The sequence below is a fragment of the Acipenser ruthenus genome, chromosome 28, assembly GCF_902713425.1.
Source record: "Acipenser ruthenus chromosome 28, fAciRut3.2 maternal haplotype, whole genome shotgun sequence".
NCBI classification, from domain to species: domain Eukaryota; kingdom Metazoa; phylum Chordata; class Actinopteri; order Acipenseriformes; family Acipenseridae; genus Acipenser; species Acipenser ruthenus.
This window is the reverse complement of record NC_081216.1, coordinates 9,554,025-9,571,971: the sequence shown is the minus strand read 5'-3', so window position 1 is coordinate 9,571,971 and position 17,947 is coordinate 9,554,025. Positions and strand designations below refer to the sequence as shown.

Below are 17,947 nucleotides of genomic sequence, written 5' to 3'. Positions count from 1 at the left end.
TAAAACAATAGAATTTTATTTTACTAACAAAGAGACAAGACATTAAAAGGTTCCAAATGTTTTCTAATATGCTTCAGCAGTAAAAAGGTTTGTTTGATTTCCTTTCTTTCGGAAACTATGAAGCAACCCAGCATTGCAAACCCAGTTTAATACCTCTCTGGAGATGAGCGCCAGACCTACCCCCGTTCCTACAGAGATGCTGAAATAAGAACATACCTGAAGTGACAAGCATTCTCTCGCTGACTGCAGCCAGTTATAAAAGCAAGCGAAGATATCTGCAGATACCTCAACATTTCAATTAACATTAAAAACAATTCTCTAAAATTCAAATTTCAGATCATATAAAAAACAAATGCCATTCTCCTTAACAAAGACTGAGATTCAGTGACTGAAGGCAGGAGCCCTGCTGAAGAGATTGGAGTCTCAAACATGATACCCTGGGTTGTTCCACGTGAGGTAGGGGAGAGGAGGAGGAGGAGGAGGAGGAGGAGGAGGAAAGAAAGAAAGAAAGAAAGAAAGAAAGAAAGAAAGAAAGAAAGAAAGAAAGAAAGAAAGAAAGAAAGAAAGAAAGCAGCCAGCAGTGAAGCATCCGTTTTCCTGGGAATCCCGACTTCTGAGACCCCACAGACTGAGCCACACTGGGATCGTGCATGGCGCTTGGAGAGATTCTGGTTAGAATTCCAGTTCTGTTAGATGGCTTGGTACCAAGAGGACTGTGGTTCTTGACTTTGCAAATGTGACTTTAAAACTTTGTGACCAATGAGCAGCTCGGCGTGCAGTTCATGCCAGTCTCAGGTGGTGGGCTTGTTTTCGGAGTGGCTCAGGTGGATGAGGACAGCATGCTGAGGAGCGGTCGTGGAGCCTGGAGATCCCCAAGCATTGAGCCAGGTCTGAATAACCCTCCCCCCGGGGCATGGCATCTCTGGAAAAGAGCACCATGCAAACAAGGGAAAGCCTGAACACAATTAAATAAACAAGATCCTATCAATGCAATGCAGACTTGTTCCGATGCCCCTGTGGAAGGGCTTGCAGAGACAGCCTCCTCCAAATGCTTTTCTGGGTCATGTATTCCTTCTTTGAGGATGCAGGGAATGCTTGTTTGTGGCAGCACTTTCCTGAGTGCACGCTGTTAAGATACAAGGTTTTTAAAAAGAGTATGCTTTAAAATAAGAAGAAGAAAAAGAAGGAGGAGCAGCAGCTCTAGCAGGACGCTGTGTGAATGGCTGTAGAGGCAGGTCTCGGAGCCGCGGGGCTGGTCAGGCGGTCTTGGTGCCGCTCTCTGCCTCCTTCACGCTCCACAGCTCCTTGTGCTGCTTGCGGCCGAAGCCCTCGTCGTAGTTGCCTTTGCTCTTGAAGAGCTGCTGGAAGTGCGGTTTGCAGTAGAACTGCCCGTGGAGCGCCGCGTAGCTGCCCAGGCTGCAGGGAGACAGAACAGGAGGGGTGAGCCGCAGAGCAACAAGAACAGCGAGGGCTGGACACCAAGCCCGGAGAGCAGGAGGGCTGGACACTGGGAGTGAACACCATGAGGACTGTATGCTCGGAGTGAACAGTGGAACTGGGAAAAGGAGGGAGGTGGGGGAGTGGAGAGGGGGGTGAGTGAGGGATGCAGTGGACTCCCCTCAGCTTGGTGTTGCAGTGTGGAGAGGGGGTGGAGGTATGCAGTGGACTCACCTCAGCTTTGTGTTGCAGTGTGGAGGAGTGGAGAGGGGGTGGAGGGATGCAGTGGACTCACCTCAGCTTGGTGTTGCAGTGTGGAGGAGTGGAGAGGGGGTGGAGGGATGCAGTGGACTCACCTCAGTTTGGTGTTGCAGTGTGGAGTGGAGAGGGGGTGGATGCAGTGGACTCACCTCAGCTTGGTGTTGCAGTGCTTGCAGCAGAAGCAGGACGAGTGGAAGACGTTCTTGTCGGCGACGAGGCGCTCCATGGGGTACACAGTCTTCTCACAGGAGGCACAGAGCTCCTTTGCCTGCGGCTTCAGGCTGAATGACTGCAAACACACAGATAGTCAATACTCACACCCACACCCACACAGAGTCAATACTCACACACACACACACACACACACACAGAGTCAATACTCACACCCACAGAGAGAGTCAATACTCATGGTCAGGTCACACACCCTCACTCCCTTCAATGGAATTTTATAGTAGCCCCAACACTGCCGACTAGTCCTCCTCACCCCCCCCCCCCCCGACTCCCCTCACCCCCCCGACTCCCCTCAGTTCGAGGACATATATGCCGGCATGCCAATACATATTAAATAGATTAGCTCAGAGGTCTGTTTACCATCTTTTGCATCTGCATCAGGATTAATATATATGAGAGAGAGAGAGTACCTTGGAGCGCTGCACTGCTTTGTCGCTGGAGGTTGTGCTGTTGTCCTGCAAGGAGAGAGACAATGAGGGTTAGGTTAACAGAAACACAGTCTCACTCACAGCGACCATCACAATCACTGGACAGCCAGCGAGAAAGGGGTGAGAGATCCAGAGTCCTGTCCTGTTAAATTCAGCACAACTGGCAGCCCTGCTAGGCAGAGGCCTGGGACCAGAATCCCTGGGAGCTGGAGAGGGCGAAACCCGAGCGGTCAGCCCATGACAATGAACAGCAGGACGGGGACAGATTTGCCTGTGGGTCACGGTCAGGCTTCTGCCCTGGTAACCGGAGTGGAAAAGCTTCGACAGGGCTGATGTCAGGTCATGACGTGCAGTACGGGTTCGGTGACACCCCGTTACGGTTCAGTGCTAAATAGCAGTGCTGGGGAGGAAGTGGTTTAAGACAGCACTTCCTCACAGATCAAATGTCACACTCCTCCCCAGCACTGTGCACAGAGGCGGACGAGCTTCGAAATGAGACAACGCTCCCTAGGGAGTATAAACTCGTGGAGCACGTCTGATCACTCTGGTTTTCTATTCATCTACTGAGTTCTGTCAGTGTACGAAATCAAGTGTCACCCCGATTGCACACTAATAGGCTGCCCTCTGGGCGCCTGCACGCTGACTGCTCCAGCTTGCTTACCACTGAATTTGCTGGTTCCTGTAAATGCTGGTTTCTGCTGATCAGCTGCCTGTAAGCGTGACCACCATGAAACCTGCTTGCAGTTCTTTAACACAGCACAAGTTCCTGTACAGAGATAGCTGTGGGAGTTTGAAGGTTTCACAGAGTGAACCACACCAGCGCTGCTCTGAGCTCTTACCTGCAAGCTCTCTACAGAGCGAGAACGAGGCTGCACTGTCGAGAGGTCAAAAGCCAACAGCGACCTCGACACCCACAACTGCTGGTATAGCAGTGCACAGCATTCCTCTCTCTTAGCCTGACTCAGGCTCTGCCCACAGTTCCACATCCTGTTTATGAAGGTAGCTGACGAGCTCCTGTTTGTTTTTACTGGTAGCGTCAAGTTACGAACATTCAAATCACTTCTGTGGCTTCCTGAACCCTGTGGTTTCGGGTGATGCGAGTGTGGCGAGATTACCAGAAGTGATCTTTGTATAAAACAGTTATTTTAGTGATACTTATTGAGTGGAATTAATACAACAAGTCCAGGTTATTGAAAAATCTGTCAAGTTTACAAATACAATATTACTGTTCATCTTTGAAAAACACACCATTTTAAATTCAAGTTACTGTCACCAAATCTAAAGATCTGGCCCATTTAATGTAGCGAGACGCTACCCTGCCTGCTCTTAAAAGGAGCCTCTTGCTTTCCTGTCTCCCCGTGCCATGTAAAGCGAAGCTGTTCCTCCTTTTGTCATTTAAATGGGAGTTTTGTTTTGTGCCCCAGAGTTAAGCGGAAGGTAAATGGAAATACTAATGGAAAGTTATTTCTGGTACGTATTCTTGCATGTTGTTGATGGAAAGCACATGAACTTAAACTGTCCATCACGACATCTGAATGGGCAGGAGCTGGATTTCTTTTTTTTTTTTATTTAGTTGTTGCCAATTATTTTTATTATTTTCTCCCCAATTTGGAATGGCCAATTATTATTTCAGCTCACCGCTACCACCCCTGCGCTGACTCGGGAGGGCAAAGGCGAACACACAGTCCTCCAAAACGTGTGCCGTCAGCCGACCGCTTCTTTACACACTGCAGACTCACCATGCAGCCACCAAGAGCTATAGCGTCGGAGGACAACGCAGTCCTGGGCAGCTTACAGGCAAGCCCGCAGGCGCCTGGCGCGGCTGAGCCGAGGACACCCTGGCCGACCTAAGCCCCCCCTCCGGGCGCCGCCCCCTGGAAGCTACTGTCCTCGGTCAGCAAAGGAATAGCCTGGACTCGAACTCGTGACGTCCAGACTATAGGGCACATCCTGCACTCCACACGGCGCGCCTTTACTGGATGCGCCACTCGGGAGCCCCAGGAGCTGGATTTCTAAACAGTAAACCGCTTCCCACTTTTCCGAGTGTACTGAACTGGGCTCCCAGGGTGACAGGACACTGCCGGAGAGAGATGTTTTTTCTCTGTTGACCAACATGCCCAGGTCCTGAAAACAGTGAAGAACCTTGTCTCCGTGTTCCAAGGCCTTTTCCCTGCAGGAAGCCCATCTACGCAGGGGTAGACGCGGAAGCCCATGCCTCCGAGATGCGCTGCCAGTTCTGCCACCACCACGGGGGACACACCGCGCGCCTGCACGGGGGACACACCGCCGGTCTGCACGGGGACGCACCGCGCGCCTGCACAAATGAGTCGATGACATCATTGTCCACAAGGCAGTTCAACTGTGGTGTCTTTAAAACGAGCAGAAGATATTCAAAACAGTTTGATGCAAATAAAAAAAAATTCAAATAAACTTTAAAAAGAGTTTATGCAAACAGGGAGAGCCATGTTAGTGTGGTGCTGTACGCTGCGGTTCAGAACACAACACGCCTGTGTGTTTCAAACAGGGGTATCACTGCCAGCAAAGTACAGCAAACTTATAAGAGACTCCCATTCTTCTACGGAACTTTTCACTTTGCAACTGAAAACAAGTGTGGGAGGAAACAAAACAGAGACACACACTTTTATTACAATTGCACAGAATGTTTGTAATCTTTACTGTGCAGCAATACAAACAGTTACAAAAAGAAATAAGGAAGACGCAGCGCCCTTTCTAAAGAGTCACGCCACGGTGTTGAGTAAGAGACAGCACGACCTTGTTGCAAAGCGTTCTCAAACATTTCACTTTACACAAATAAAACCTCAACGATGCTCCTTGCCTTATAAGTACATCCCTCAGTGAAGTCTCCTCCAGGCTGGTAGTTGAGATAAGAGATCAGACTTCCTCTGCGGTTCCCACAACCCCACAGGAAGAGCAACTTTATCAATCCGCTGCAACTTTACAGGGACACCAAGCAAGCCCCGACACACTCTGCACACAGGCAGGGGACACCAAGCAAGCTCCGACACACTCTGCACACAGCCAGGGACACCAAGCAAGACCTGACACACACTGCACACAGCCAGGGGACACCAAACAAGACCTGACACACACTGCACACAGCCAGGGGACACCACAGAGCTGCCCGTCACACAGTTACACACAGCCAGGGGAACAGAGGACACAGAGTTGAAATCTAGGAGGGGTGAGCCAGGATACAGAGTTGAAATCTAGGAGGGGTGAGCCAGGATACAGAGATGAAATCTAGGAGGGGTGAGCCAGGATACAGAGCTGAAATCTATGCATTCATGTGATTAGATAACAAATATCATCCCTGGATGAATGTTGGTTTAAAAAGCCGTTCTAGAAATAATTCAGGTGTTTTTTTTTTTTTTTTTCTTATCTAGTTGTATTCGGAGTTCGATTTGATTGGTCCTTGGGAAACTATGAGAGAGTTCCCATTGCAATCATTTTCAGAGAAAGTCTTCGATGAAATACTCTAGGAGTTGCTTTATATCTTAGATACAAAACCGTGAATTTCAGGAAGGAAGTGTAGACTTCTAAGACCCACAACGTGATGTTTGTTTCTTTATGGGGAACTTGCAGTTTTATTGCCAAGCGATTGAGAGAATTTCTTCTATTTAATATTTGAAGTTGTTTTGACCAATTGAACGCAATTACTGTTTGTTTTGGCATCTTGTACAAATAAACAATTATTGCTATATATATATATATATATATATATATATATATATATATATATATATATATATATATTCGATAGATAGATAGATAGATAGATATAAATCAACCTAAAGCTGAAAACTTTAAGTCAAAGGGGAATTAACTGCCTGCTGTTTGTTACAGCGTGTAAATCTGATGTTATCATCATGAAGTAGTAATGAATACTAATTGTTAAATCCCTTAATGATTAGAATAGAAATGTTGCTAAATACCCCCTACAGGGCAGTCCTGACTTCCTCCTATTGACGGCAATATGAAGCCACCTTCAATATTAAGGGCCCCCCTGTATTCAGTAAGAAGATCACCATCAGCAGTCAAGCCAATTACCTCTCTAATGAGACCAAACATACTGCAAAACTATCCGACCCTTGGGAGACTTGGATGCATAGGAGAAAACTAAAACACAGCTTAGTTAAATACTGACTAATATTCCCTGAGCAGCTAAGCCTTAAGGCAATATTTTGTTGGTCCCTTTTTAGCCAATAGTGAGGTTTCATTGTACTATATAAAAATCAGTCTGTGCATTTTGTTCTTTAAGTCTCTGCAACGCAAAAGCAGATGCTGAAAGAGGCTCCGATAGTGAATTGTACAGAAGGGCCTCCTCTCAGTTCCTCTAACAGGCAGCTCTGTGTGTGTGTGCGTGTATGTACAGGGGTGTGTGCGTGCATGTGTTTGTTAGTGTATGCGTGTGTGGCTGTGTGCATGCGTGTGGCTGTGTGTGTGGGTGTGACAATGACAAGTTCTGTTTTAACATCTTGTAAAAAGTCCAATTCAGACGCATCAGATCTACAAGAGCCAGACACTGGTATTGGCATGGCTTCCCACAGGAGTGAATTTGCAGTAAGAAACAAAGCTTCAGTTACTTTATTGCTGTTCATAAGTTCCTAACGAAGGGGGTTCAATACGCTTCAAAACAGAAAAGCAGCTGGTGTGCCAAGCCTCCCGTCCACCCCGACATCATCTCAGAAACACACTGAACAGCAGCACTGGGGGGAATTAAAACAGTGAGGAAAACAAGGCACACCGTTTAACCCAGGACAGATTCAGAGACGCCTAGCCAGTGTGCAGAACCCTGCTCTGGGTGTGTCTCTGAAAGGGAGAGACAGGAGAGGAGGGCCATGCAGCAGGTACAGCAACACTGAAACGGACTCCCCTGTGCTGTGGCTCCTGCGGGGAGGAGGGTGGGGTGAAGAGACCCTCTGGAGACCCCCGGGGTCCCACACAATGGCCGGCGGAGAACCTGCCTGAAGGGGTACGTGTTTCCACCCAAAAAACTGGTGTTCCAAATCTCTCTGCTTCGGTTAAATACTCAGACTGGGCTCACAGCTCCAGTGCCTTCATCAGCCCCCTGCCTGTTCGAAAGTCAGGCACATTTCAGATTACTAACTCGGTTCAGATTCACAATTGTTCCACAAGCTCAACGATGAAGAGATTTGGAGCTCCACAGAATTTAGATGCAATCTTGTGTTGTGCATCGGCGTCCCTGTCACGGGTCTTCCTGCTTGACCGGGCGGTGAACACGTGATCCTGAGTTACAGGTGAGCAGATCAGACAGCTCGCAATCCAACACTCCACCATCCTGCCCTCTACTCCAGGGGCTTTCCTGTCAGCTCATCAGCGGTAGAGCTGGCAGGAACATCCACACAAGAAACTACCGTGTGTCTGACCACAAAAACGAACACAACTCCATCTCCTTGGAAACCGGCAGGCAGTCACTTGACCAGAGACCTCGGAATCTGCGACGGTCACATGGGTACATGCCACCTTACACAGCAATGTAATGTAATATACAGCAGAACAGCGAATCTGCCAAACCCATCCTCTTTAAAACAGTGAAGAACCTCCTACATCCAGGGAACACACATCAAATCTGGCTACTGCAAACACGGACTGCTGACAATCAAGCCTTGTTCTACAGTGTTTCACAGAAGATACACGATTACACAGTTTTGAAACTTTCTGCAGCTCCGTATACTGTTACTGTAATTCGAATTGATAATGTAGATTGATGAGTTCTATGCAATTGCAATGTTTCATTTGTGATGATGAGGGTGCCTGTTTACCAGTGCAATGCCCCATCCTGCAAGGTGAGAAGATCTGCTTGATGCCCTGGAGAAACACGCTGGGAAGCGCGATGCTACCGTGCAATGGAGCTATCCTGTTGGCAAAACTTAAATGTGCATCCCAGCCTTCATTAACATCAACAAGAACAGACTGCAAGATCGCTGTCAGTGCAACGTTTATGAAATGTGCATAAGAAACAGTCACAAGCGTGTAAACTGGAAGAGTCACTAAAAAGCTGCTCTGTGTTGGGGGGGGGGGGGGGGGGCCCGCACCAAGCTGAAGGAGAAACTTCACTAACTGTCAACAGAGAGTCTGCTGGACTCTCAACAATACGATTCAGATATTGGAGTTATACCAGCTTGTTCTGCACACTGCCTGGGTGAAAGCAGCAGAACACGCGCACACACACACACACACTCACACACTATCTCAGCTACTCACAAAGATCCAGACACCCAGCACTTTAATCTAAGCCCTTGAGGAATCTCTGAACCTGCAGCTTCACTGTAGATCAGCCAGCCAGACGCCAGCAATAAAACATGGGTGTGTGTTGCAGAGAGAGAAGCAGGTGTGTTTAGAACAGCCAGTGAAATTAAAAATCAACAGTAAATTGCATTCCAGATCACCCTCTATACATGGCGTTCGAACACGGTTTAGAAAACAGCAGAAACCTTCCACAGCTTACAGACCGTTGTGGAAAAGTCAGCCCACCCCCACCCTCCGTCTGCTATTCAGTGCCACGCCAGCCACTCGCCGGCCTCAAACCTCACTCTATGTGATGAGAACTATGGACGGTAGTGGGGTCACCACGGCACTATCCTGTTAAAAATGACCATCCACTTTGAAGCGATCCCACCGATTGGACACACACAAATCATTTCAGATGAAGGCGTTCCTTAAACATGCAGCAGAACACAGATCTGAGCTCTGACATCACTGCCTGCCTGAATCACTGCGGTCAACCACAGGGCTTGTGCAAGATAGTTTTGAGCCGTTAGTACCAGCGCTTAGTTACTTTACCACATGTGCTAATCATGCTTTAACTCGGAAATAATGGCTCTATGAAGAAATCTGTGCAGTCGAAATGTTTTTGTATTTTCAGCCTGGAGTGAGAATAGCCATGTTCACTTTGCTCTAAGAACTAGCCCTCAAAACTCTGCCAAGTTCTGTGCTAGGTGCCTATTTTAAACGGCTCCTGACAGTATGTGAAGGTGTTTTTCTAGGTGAAAGTGTTGTTATTGTTGGCAAATGTTATGCCAAAGAAATTTACTAAATGTCAAAATAAATGCAGTTATTGGGCCCAACAACTTTGTCTTGGTGAAACCGTGTCTAGTGACGTCGATAAAAGAACGATCCCTGCACCACATAACCATCGCTAAACAAGCCTCCATAAAGACTTGCATTGCTTACATTAGATAAAGAAGCGCTCACGAATATCCTCCATGAAAACAGCAGCAAGGCTCGTTAAATACCAAACATCGGCGGCAATGCCTTATGCATCAGCATTACTACGAACCTCATGAACAAAGACAAAACTGCATTCAACAATACACGAGTATAAAACGACACGAAGCGTCTACTGTACGCAGGTCCCAATAGTGCAATTCACAGTAAAATCTCGGGCCAGCTATCATGCTGGGAGTTTCAAATACATTTCCGTTCTAGACTTGATGCGCATCAGTAAGGAAGTGCTTGCACTCATAATGACTTGTTATGGTGCTCTTAAGATAAGAACTGAGCTTTGTGGACCGAACGGTATCATCACCACCCTGTCGATCACTGCGCACTACTGTGGACACAAACAGAGGGAGGATCCGTGAAAACAAGATGCGCTCGCACTCAGAATAAAAAGAGGCACATTCTGAAAGCTTATTGTTTTATTAAAAAACCTTATTTTACAAACAAATTCATTGGTTGCACTTCTAGTGTGTGCAATAATTGATTATCGTACCATAGGCTTGGGGGCGGTAATGTTACCAGTTAATAATAATAATAATAATAATAATAATAATAATAATAATAATAAAATTCTCCACGGAAGTCGCTCCCTTTGTTGCAGAATCGATTACAATAAAGCGCCGTGTCAAACCCCTCTTTAAGGACTTGTGGTAAACATAAGTGTTTGCGTCAGGACCGAAAAAATACAGAGATCAGTCGAAAACGTACTGTGAAAAATGCACGGCCCTCCAAGATATGAAATAGTCCAAACCGACCGTTCGGTCTTTTCATGGTGCTAGTCTCAGCGGTACCAGCAGTCATGTTGCTGAAGCTGTGCCCGCATCATGTCGGTCTTCCTCGTACACGATGATTGATAACGCGGCAGCACCAGCGCCAATCCCTCACTGTGGCATGTTGAAATACTGATCAAATACCCAAACCCAGAACCAAACGCATTACTACTCCACCCGCCTAATTGTACGGTTTTAACCCCCATTTTAGTGTTTCATATATATATATATATATATATATATATATTAATCGCATTTCAAAGCATACATCTTTGTTATTCATTGGCCGTGCATTTTTTAAATACCTGTGTTTAAGAAGACTTATAAAATAAAAAGCACCGCTCTTAATCTGTACGTGCTACAGCTGTGCATTCTATTGAAAAGCTCCATACAATAGAACGATCCCAAGCCGATGAACACAACCCCACTCAAAAAAGGGGGGGGGGGGCATTTCTTGCTGGACCGCTGCATTAAAAACCACTCACCATGCCTCTTCTTATCGCTGAGAAATAAACCCCGAGAATAGCGCTTGATGTTAAGGTGTGGGCTGCTTTGTTTGTTTGTTTTTTCCTCTTTTTTTCTGCCGCTTCAGCGTTCTCTGCAGAGAGTCCTCTGACAGCAAGTACCTGCTTCCTGTGCGTGTGCTGTCTGTCTCTCGTTGTCTTTCTCTCGTGCGCTGGAAGCCGCTTTTTGATTAACAGGATGTTGCCTGCGATTGGCTCGCTAGAACTCCCCCCTCCACTTCTGTGCGCCTCTTGGCTCCACAACATGAAGCAGCCTTCGCATCGTATCTTCACAGTGAAACTGCTCGGACATCATTTCAAGCACAGCAGCTGGCACCCTGTTTCACTCATACGCTGCACAGCGCAGATTAGCTTTTGTATTGTAGTCGAAACGACATTTTGAATCCAATATAGTTTTGCACTGGTTTAAAATATGTAACCAGTACCTGGCTGTGTTTTGCCACACAGAGCCCAGTACCTGGCTGTGTTTTGCCACACAGAGCCCAGTACCTGGCTGTGTTTTGCCACACAGAGCCCAGTACGTGTGATTTACCCAGCTTGCTGGTACTTATCCTGCTCTCACTACTCTGTTATACCCTTTGATGGAAAGAATGATTTTGAAAAATGACATCTTCTAGTTCTCATTCTACAAGAAACAACTGAGCACAGTGCAACGACCTAACCCAGTGTCTTAATTGCAGTAATACACAAATGCTGTGTGTGCTGGACAGAGCGATCTTTAGCAAACATATTTCCCATCTTTGATGCAGCTGGTGTCTTTTTCATTGAAAACATTTTAAAGAAATCGTGCAGCTCTACGCAGCGTGTGTTCAATCGTTTACCGGGAGCAAACTTGTTTCTTTTTTCAGGTCGAAAAAGTCCCCTGGGTCGACATTGTCTATACCTTTACAATTTTGAATGCTTGAATCAGATCGCCGCGTAGTCTTCTTTGTTCAAGACTGAATAGATTCAATTCTTTGAACCTGTCTGCATATGACGTGCCTTTTAAACCCGGAATAATTCTGGTCACTCTTCTTTGCACTCTTTCTAGAGCAGCAATATCCTTTTTGTAACGAGGTGACCAGAACTGAACACAGTATTCTAGGTGAGGTCTTTACTAATGCATTGTAAAGTTTTAACATTACTTCCCTTGATTTAGATTCAACACTTCTCACAATATATCCAAGCATCTTGTTGGCCTTTTTTATAGCTTCCCCACATTGTCTAGATGAAGATATTTCTGAGTCAACATAAACTCCTAGGTTTTTTTCATAGATTCCTTCTTCAATTTTAGTATCGCCCATATGATATTTATAATGCACATTTGTATTGCCTGCGTGCAGTACCTTACACTTTTCTCTATTAAATGTCATTTGCCATGTGTCTGCCCAGTTCTGAATGCTGTCTAGATCATTTTGAATGACCTTTGCTGCTGCAACAGTGTTTGCCACTCCTCCTATTTTTGTGTCGTCTGCAAATGTAACAAGTTCGGCTGTGGTACACCACTGGTTACCTCACTCCATTTTGAGGTTTCTCCTCTAATCAGTACTTTCTGTTTTCTACCTGTTAACCATTCCCTAATCCATGTGCATGCATTTCCTTGAATCCCTACTACGTTCAGTTTGAGAATTAATCTTTTATGCAGGACTTTGTCAAAAGCTTTCTGGAAATCTAAATAAACCATGTTGTATGCTTTGCAATTATTCATTGTCGATGTTGCATCCTCAAAAAAATCAAGCAGGTTAGTTAGACACGATCTCCCTTTCCTAAAACCATGCTGACTGTCTCCCAGGATACTGTTACTATATAGGTAATTTTCCATTTTGGATCTTATTATAGTTTCCATAAGTTTACATATAATAGAAGTCAGGCTTATTGGTCTGTAGTTACCTGGTTCGGTTTTGTCTCCCTTTTTGTGGATCGGTATTACGTTTGCTATTTTCCAGTCTGTCGGTACAACCCCTGTGTCAAGAGGCTGTTGCATGATCTTGGTTAGCAGTTTGTAAATAACTTCTTTCAGTACAATTGGGAGGATCTCATCCAGCCCAGGGGGTTTGTTTATTTTAAGAGCTCCTAGTCCCTTTAACACTTCTGCCTCTGTTATGCTAAAGTTATTTAAAACTGGATAGGAACAGGTCGACATTTGGGGCATGTTGTCCGTATCCTCCTTTGTAAAAACTTGTGAAAAGTAATCATTTAATATATTTTCTATTTTTTTCTCTTCGTCTGTGATTTTGCCATTTGTATCTCTTAGACATTTAACCTCTTGCTGTTATAATATTGGAAAAAAGAATTTGGAAATGGTTTTAGCCCCCTTAGCAATGTTCATTTCTATCTCTCTCTTGCCTTTCTAACTTCCTTTTTGACTTGCTTTTGCAGTTCCAAATACTCTTTCTGTGTACTTTGTTTTTGGTCCCTTTTAAACGCTCTGTAAAATGCCTTTTTTCGCTGAATATTTTTTTCAGTGGATGTTTTCTCTATTTTACTCCAATCTACTTCTGTTAGTCTCTGTTTCATACCTTCGTAGTTTGCTTTTCTAAAATTGTAAACCTTAGCTTTAGTCATTACTTTTGGGGTTTTAAAAAATACTTCAAATGAGACCATGTTGTGGTCTGGGTTTGCCAATGGCTCTCTGACCTCTGTTTTAGTTATTCTGACTTTGTTATTTGAAAAGACTAAATCAAGGCATGCCTCCCCTCTAGTCAGTGCCTTGACAAATTGCGTTAGGAAGCAGTCATTTGTCATTTCCACCATTTCAATTTCGTCCGTTGTGCTCCCCACCGGATTCTCCCATTTTATACAGGGGAAGTTGAAATCCCCCATTAGTATGGCTTCTCCTTTTCTACACGCATTTCTAATGTCATTGTATAACAGATTATTTTGCTCAGCGTCTGAATTTGGCAGTCTATAGCATGTTCCTATTATTATGCCCTTTGAATTTTTATCCATTATTCTGACCCATATTGATCCTGCATTGTTTTTTTCTTCCAGATTTAACACCTGAGCTTCAAGACTATTTTTGATGTATAGCGCTACCCCTTCTGTCCTGCCTGTCTTTCCTATACAGTGTATACCCACTAATATTATATTTGTCTCCATCACTCTCGGATAACCAAGTTTATGTAACACCTATCACATCATAGTTACTTGTTAATGCAGTAGCTTCAAGTTCTAACATTTAGTTTCTGATACTTCCAGCATTTAGATAAATACATTTAATGGCTGTCTTACCTGAGCTGTTGCCCTTGTTTTGATGAGGTCTCCCTTCTGTTTTTTTGTTGATTTCTCCTCCTAATCTTGTATCCAGTAACCAATCAAGCTAGGTGCCTTTAAACCTGCCTCTCTCTACACTGTGCCGCACTAGAGTTTACCTCCTCATGCCCTAACTGCTCCTCATTTCATAAGAAACTTGAGTAAGATGTAAGGATTAAAACAGAAACACACATTCTCCACTGTTCAGCATTAGTGAGCGTTGCTGCACAGCACTATCCACTGCATCACAGCCTTCATTGCAAACATATGTGGGGAGGCTTCCATTACAGAGCCGGTCTCGGATGAGGGAAAGCTGCTCTGCACAGTCCACATGAGATTCCTGGGAATCCTGAGCACATTCCTGCCACCCAGACACTGTAACATTGTAGCCAGTAACGAGCAGAAGAAAGGGCCGTCTTTAAACAGCTTCAGCATTATGAGACTGGAGGAACATTACAATGTGCTTTAGAGATGGCAGTCACATAACAAAATGAAAGGGAACATTACCTTAAACTGAAGCAGAGAATGTGGCATTGCTACAGATACACCCCATGGTAGTTTCATTCCCAGTGTAGCCACATACTGGAGTAAATATTTCATTACCCTAACCCTGGTCCTTTAGTACCAAGGGGTTCTGATTAAATTAGACATCCTCTTAATTAACAAAATAAATACAAAACTCTGCTTTAAAGTGGCTAGATAGAGACAACAATTCTAAACATCTCTGAGATAAAAACCTGTAAGCAAAAACATTTATGAATTGGATGCAGATGTGATCAAAATCTACAAACACGTGTCAAAAAAGCAAAGTAACAGCACACAACAGACCAGACCGCGAACGCTTTTCATTCAAACCAGTAAGAAACAGTTCAGGCGAGGCTGACAGAATGTCAGTTGTTTATTTTGAGACATTATTGATTTTTATTCCAGCAGATTTATACCAGATCTTCAAAGCTCTCAGATTAGGGCTAGCAGCATCCTGCCAGTAATTACAGCTGTTAGCGTGGCAGCTGAGTCCTGTTTAGAGTCTGGGGATGAGATACAGCTTCCCTGGTATCTGACAATAATGAAACTGACAGTAAAGATGTTTCTCTTCAGCTTTCTACACGTAAAGGAGCAAACTCTCCCTGTTCCAGTCCCTTCCAGTGGCGCTAGCCATTATCAAACCGCTAGCGCTGGTCTCACTGAGGGTGCTGTTCATGTATTTACTTACTTCAGCAACAGAACCCTTATTAGGAGGAAGCAGACCGTCCAGACAAGGTCAGCGACCAGCCGCTAATCACCGCCTCTAATCTGTGATTACAAACAGGTAAACAGTGCCTTTATTATCATTATTTTAAACATGCCAAGTCCTTCACTCACAGATTTATTTACCTTTTCAATGTTTTTTTCAAGGTCTCTAGCGTGTGGCAGTGCCCTGCGATGGAGCGTCCTGATTGAAGTGGTGGATAGGGGGCTGTGGTGCCGTGCAGTGTCCTGATTGAAGTGGTGGACAGGGGGCTGTGGTGCCGTGCAGTGTCCTGATTGAAGTGGTGGACAGGGGGCTGTGGTGCAGTGGAGGAGTGTCCTGATTGAAGTGGTGGACAGGGGGCTGTGGTGCTGTGCAGCGTCCTGATTGAAGTGGTGGACAAGGGGCTGTGGTGCAGTGGAGTACCCTGATTGAAGTGGTGGACAGGGGGCTGTGGTGCTGTGCAGCGTCCTGATTGAAGTGGTGGACAAGGGGCTGTGGTGCAGTGGAGTACCCTGATTGAAGTGGTGGACAGGGGGCTGTGGTGCTGTGCAACGTCCTGATTGAAGTGGTGGACAGGGGGCTGTGGTGCTGTGCAACGTCCTGATTGAAGTGGTGGACAGGGGGCTGTGGTGCAGAGGAGGAGTGTCCTGATTGAAGTGGTGGATAGGGGGCTGTGGTGCAGTGGAGGAGTGTCGTGATTGAAGTGGTGGATAGGGGGCTGTGGTGCAGTGGAGTACCCTGATTGAAGTGGTGGACAGGGGGCTGTGGTGCAGTGGAGGAGTGTCCTGATTGAAGAGGTGGACAGGGGGCTGTGGTGCAGTGGAGGAGTGTCCTGATTGAAGTGGTGGACAGGGGGCTGTGGTGCTGTGCAGTGTCCTGATTGAAGTGGTGGACAGGGGGCTGTGGTGCCGTGCAGTGTCCTGATTGAAGTGGTGGACAGGGGGCTGTGGTGCAGTGGAGGAGTGTCCTGATTGAAGTGGTGGATAGGGGGCTGTGGTGCAGTGGAGGAATGTCCTGATTGAAGTGGTGGACAGGGGGCTGTGGTGCAGTGGAGTACCCTGATTGAAGTGGTGGATAGGGGGCTGTGGTGCCGTGCAGTGTCCTGATTGAAGTGGTGGACAGGGGGCTGTGGTGCTGTGGAGGAATGTCCTGATTGAAGTGGTGGACAGGGGGCTGTGGTGCAGTGGAGGAGTGTCCTGATTGAAGTGGTGGACAGGGGGCTGTGGTGCAGTGGAGTACCTTGATTGAAGTGGTGGATAGGGGGCTGTGGTGCCGTGCAGTGTCCTGATTGAAGTGGTGGACAGGGGGCTGTGGTGCAGTGGAGGAGTGTCCTGATTGAAGTGGTGGACAGGGGGCTGTGGTGCTGTGCAGTGTCCTGATTGAAGTGGTGGACATGGGGCTGTGGTGCAGTGGAGGAGTGTCCTGATTGAAGTGGTGGACAGGGGGCTGTGGTGCTGTGCAGCGTCCTGATTGAAGTGGTGGACAGGGGGCTGTGGTGCTGTGCAGCGTCCTGATTGAAGTGGTGGAGAGGGGGCTGTGGTGCAGAGGAGGAGTGTCCTGATTGAAGTGGTGGACAGGGGGCTGTGGTGCAGTGGAGTACCCTGATTGAAGTGGTGGACAGGGGGCTGTGGTGCTGTGCAGCGTCCTGATTGAAGTGGTGGACAGGGGGATGTGGTGCAGAGGAGGAGTGTCCTGATTGAAGTGGTGGACAGGGGGCTGTGGTGCAGTGGACTCATTCACTAGCTCTGAAACCTATCACCTCTGGAGGCTTGCAGCCTGGCCAGCACAAAGCCAGCACCCAATTCAGAACACTCCCCAGTCTCTGCGCTGAGAGGCCGGGACGGAATGTCATGTCAGGTTTGGGATGTAATCCAGCAAGACGTTCTGTAGAGACAGGAACACAACTGTGCCATCACAATGAAAAACACATGGATCTAAATAGCAGTTTAAATGCTGCAGACTATCTGTGTGTGTGTGTGTGTATGTCGGGGGGGGGGGGGGGGGGTTGTGTATGTGTGGGTGTGTGTGTGTGTATGTGTGGGGGGGTGTTTGTGTATGTGTGTTTGTGTTTTTCTTTAACACTGGACCACATTGCAGCTAAGCAACATGAATAATCGACAACATACAGGAGCAAAAACAGCAGCTACCAGGTCCTGCAGTGTGCTGGGGGTGTGTTCAGACAGCAGCTACTAGGTCCTGCAGGGTGCTCCCCAATGCAGTCCACTGTACAGCAATGGCCAAAAGTTTTGCATCACCTAGAATTTTAGGATTGAGATCAACTACGTGAACATAATTTAGATATTTTATTTAACATCATGTAATCAAAGAAACTACAAAATTATATTACAAAAGTCTACCGGAAGCCACAATAGTACAGTATCATTTTTCAATTGTTGTCAGTTTTCCGTTAAGTATATGGGAAAACTACAAAGAGCGGTGTGTAATTCAATATGTTAACGTAACATTATTCGGCAGGTTTCATTCGACTTTATGAAGCAAAATGTGTTAATTATTAGGGTGAAGCAAAACTTTTTTTTTTTTTAAATTTAGTTGTTGCCAATTTTTTTTTTT

At 46.1% G+C, this 17,947-nt stretch overlaps 1 protein-coding gene across 1 annotated transcript; it reads right to left on the bottom strand.

Moving 5' to 3' along the window:
- LOC117434542 (LIM domain-containing protein 2) lies at positions 1-11,175 on the bottom strand. The gene is made up of 4 exons (XM_034057099.3): positions 10,876-11,175; positions 2,340-2,384; positions 1,848-1,987; positions 1-1,416 (listed from the first exon to the last, which is right to left on the bottom strand). The coding sequence occupies exons 1-4, from the start codon at positions 11,158-11,160 to the stop codon at positions 1,257-1,259; spliced, it is 630 nt and encodes a 209-aa protein (XP_033912990.2). The 5' UTR covers positions 11,161-11,175; the 3' UTR covers positions 1-1,256.
- Positions 11,176-17,947: the final 6,772 nt, after the last annotated feature.

Excerpts from the sequence above, each read along its gene's own strand:
- LOC117434542 (XM_034057099.3), bottom strand. The coding sequence starts at position 11,160 with ATGTTGTGGAGCCAAGAGGCGCACAGAAGTGGAGGGGGGAGTTCTAGC. Across the intron at positions 1,988-2,339 it reads AAGCAGTGCAGCGCTCCAAG|TCATTCAGCCTGAAGCCGCA; the intron begins GTACTCTCTCTC and ends GTGTGTTTGCAG. Across the intron at positions 1,417-1,847 it reads CACTGCAACACCAAGCTGAG|CCTGGGCAGCTACGCGGCGC; the intron begins GTGAGTCCACTG and ends GTCTCCCTGCAG.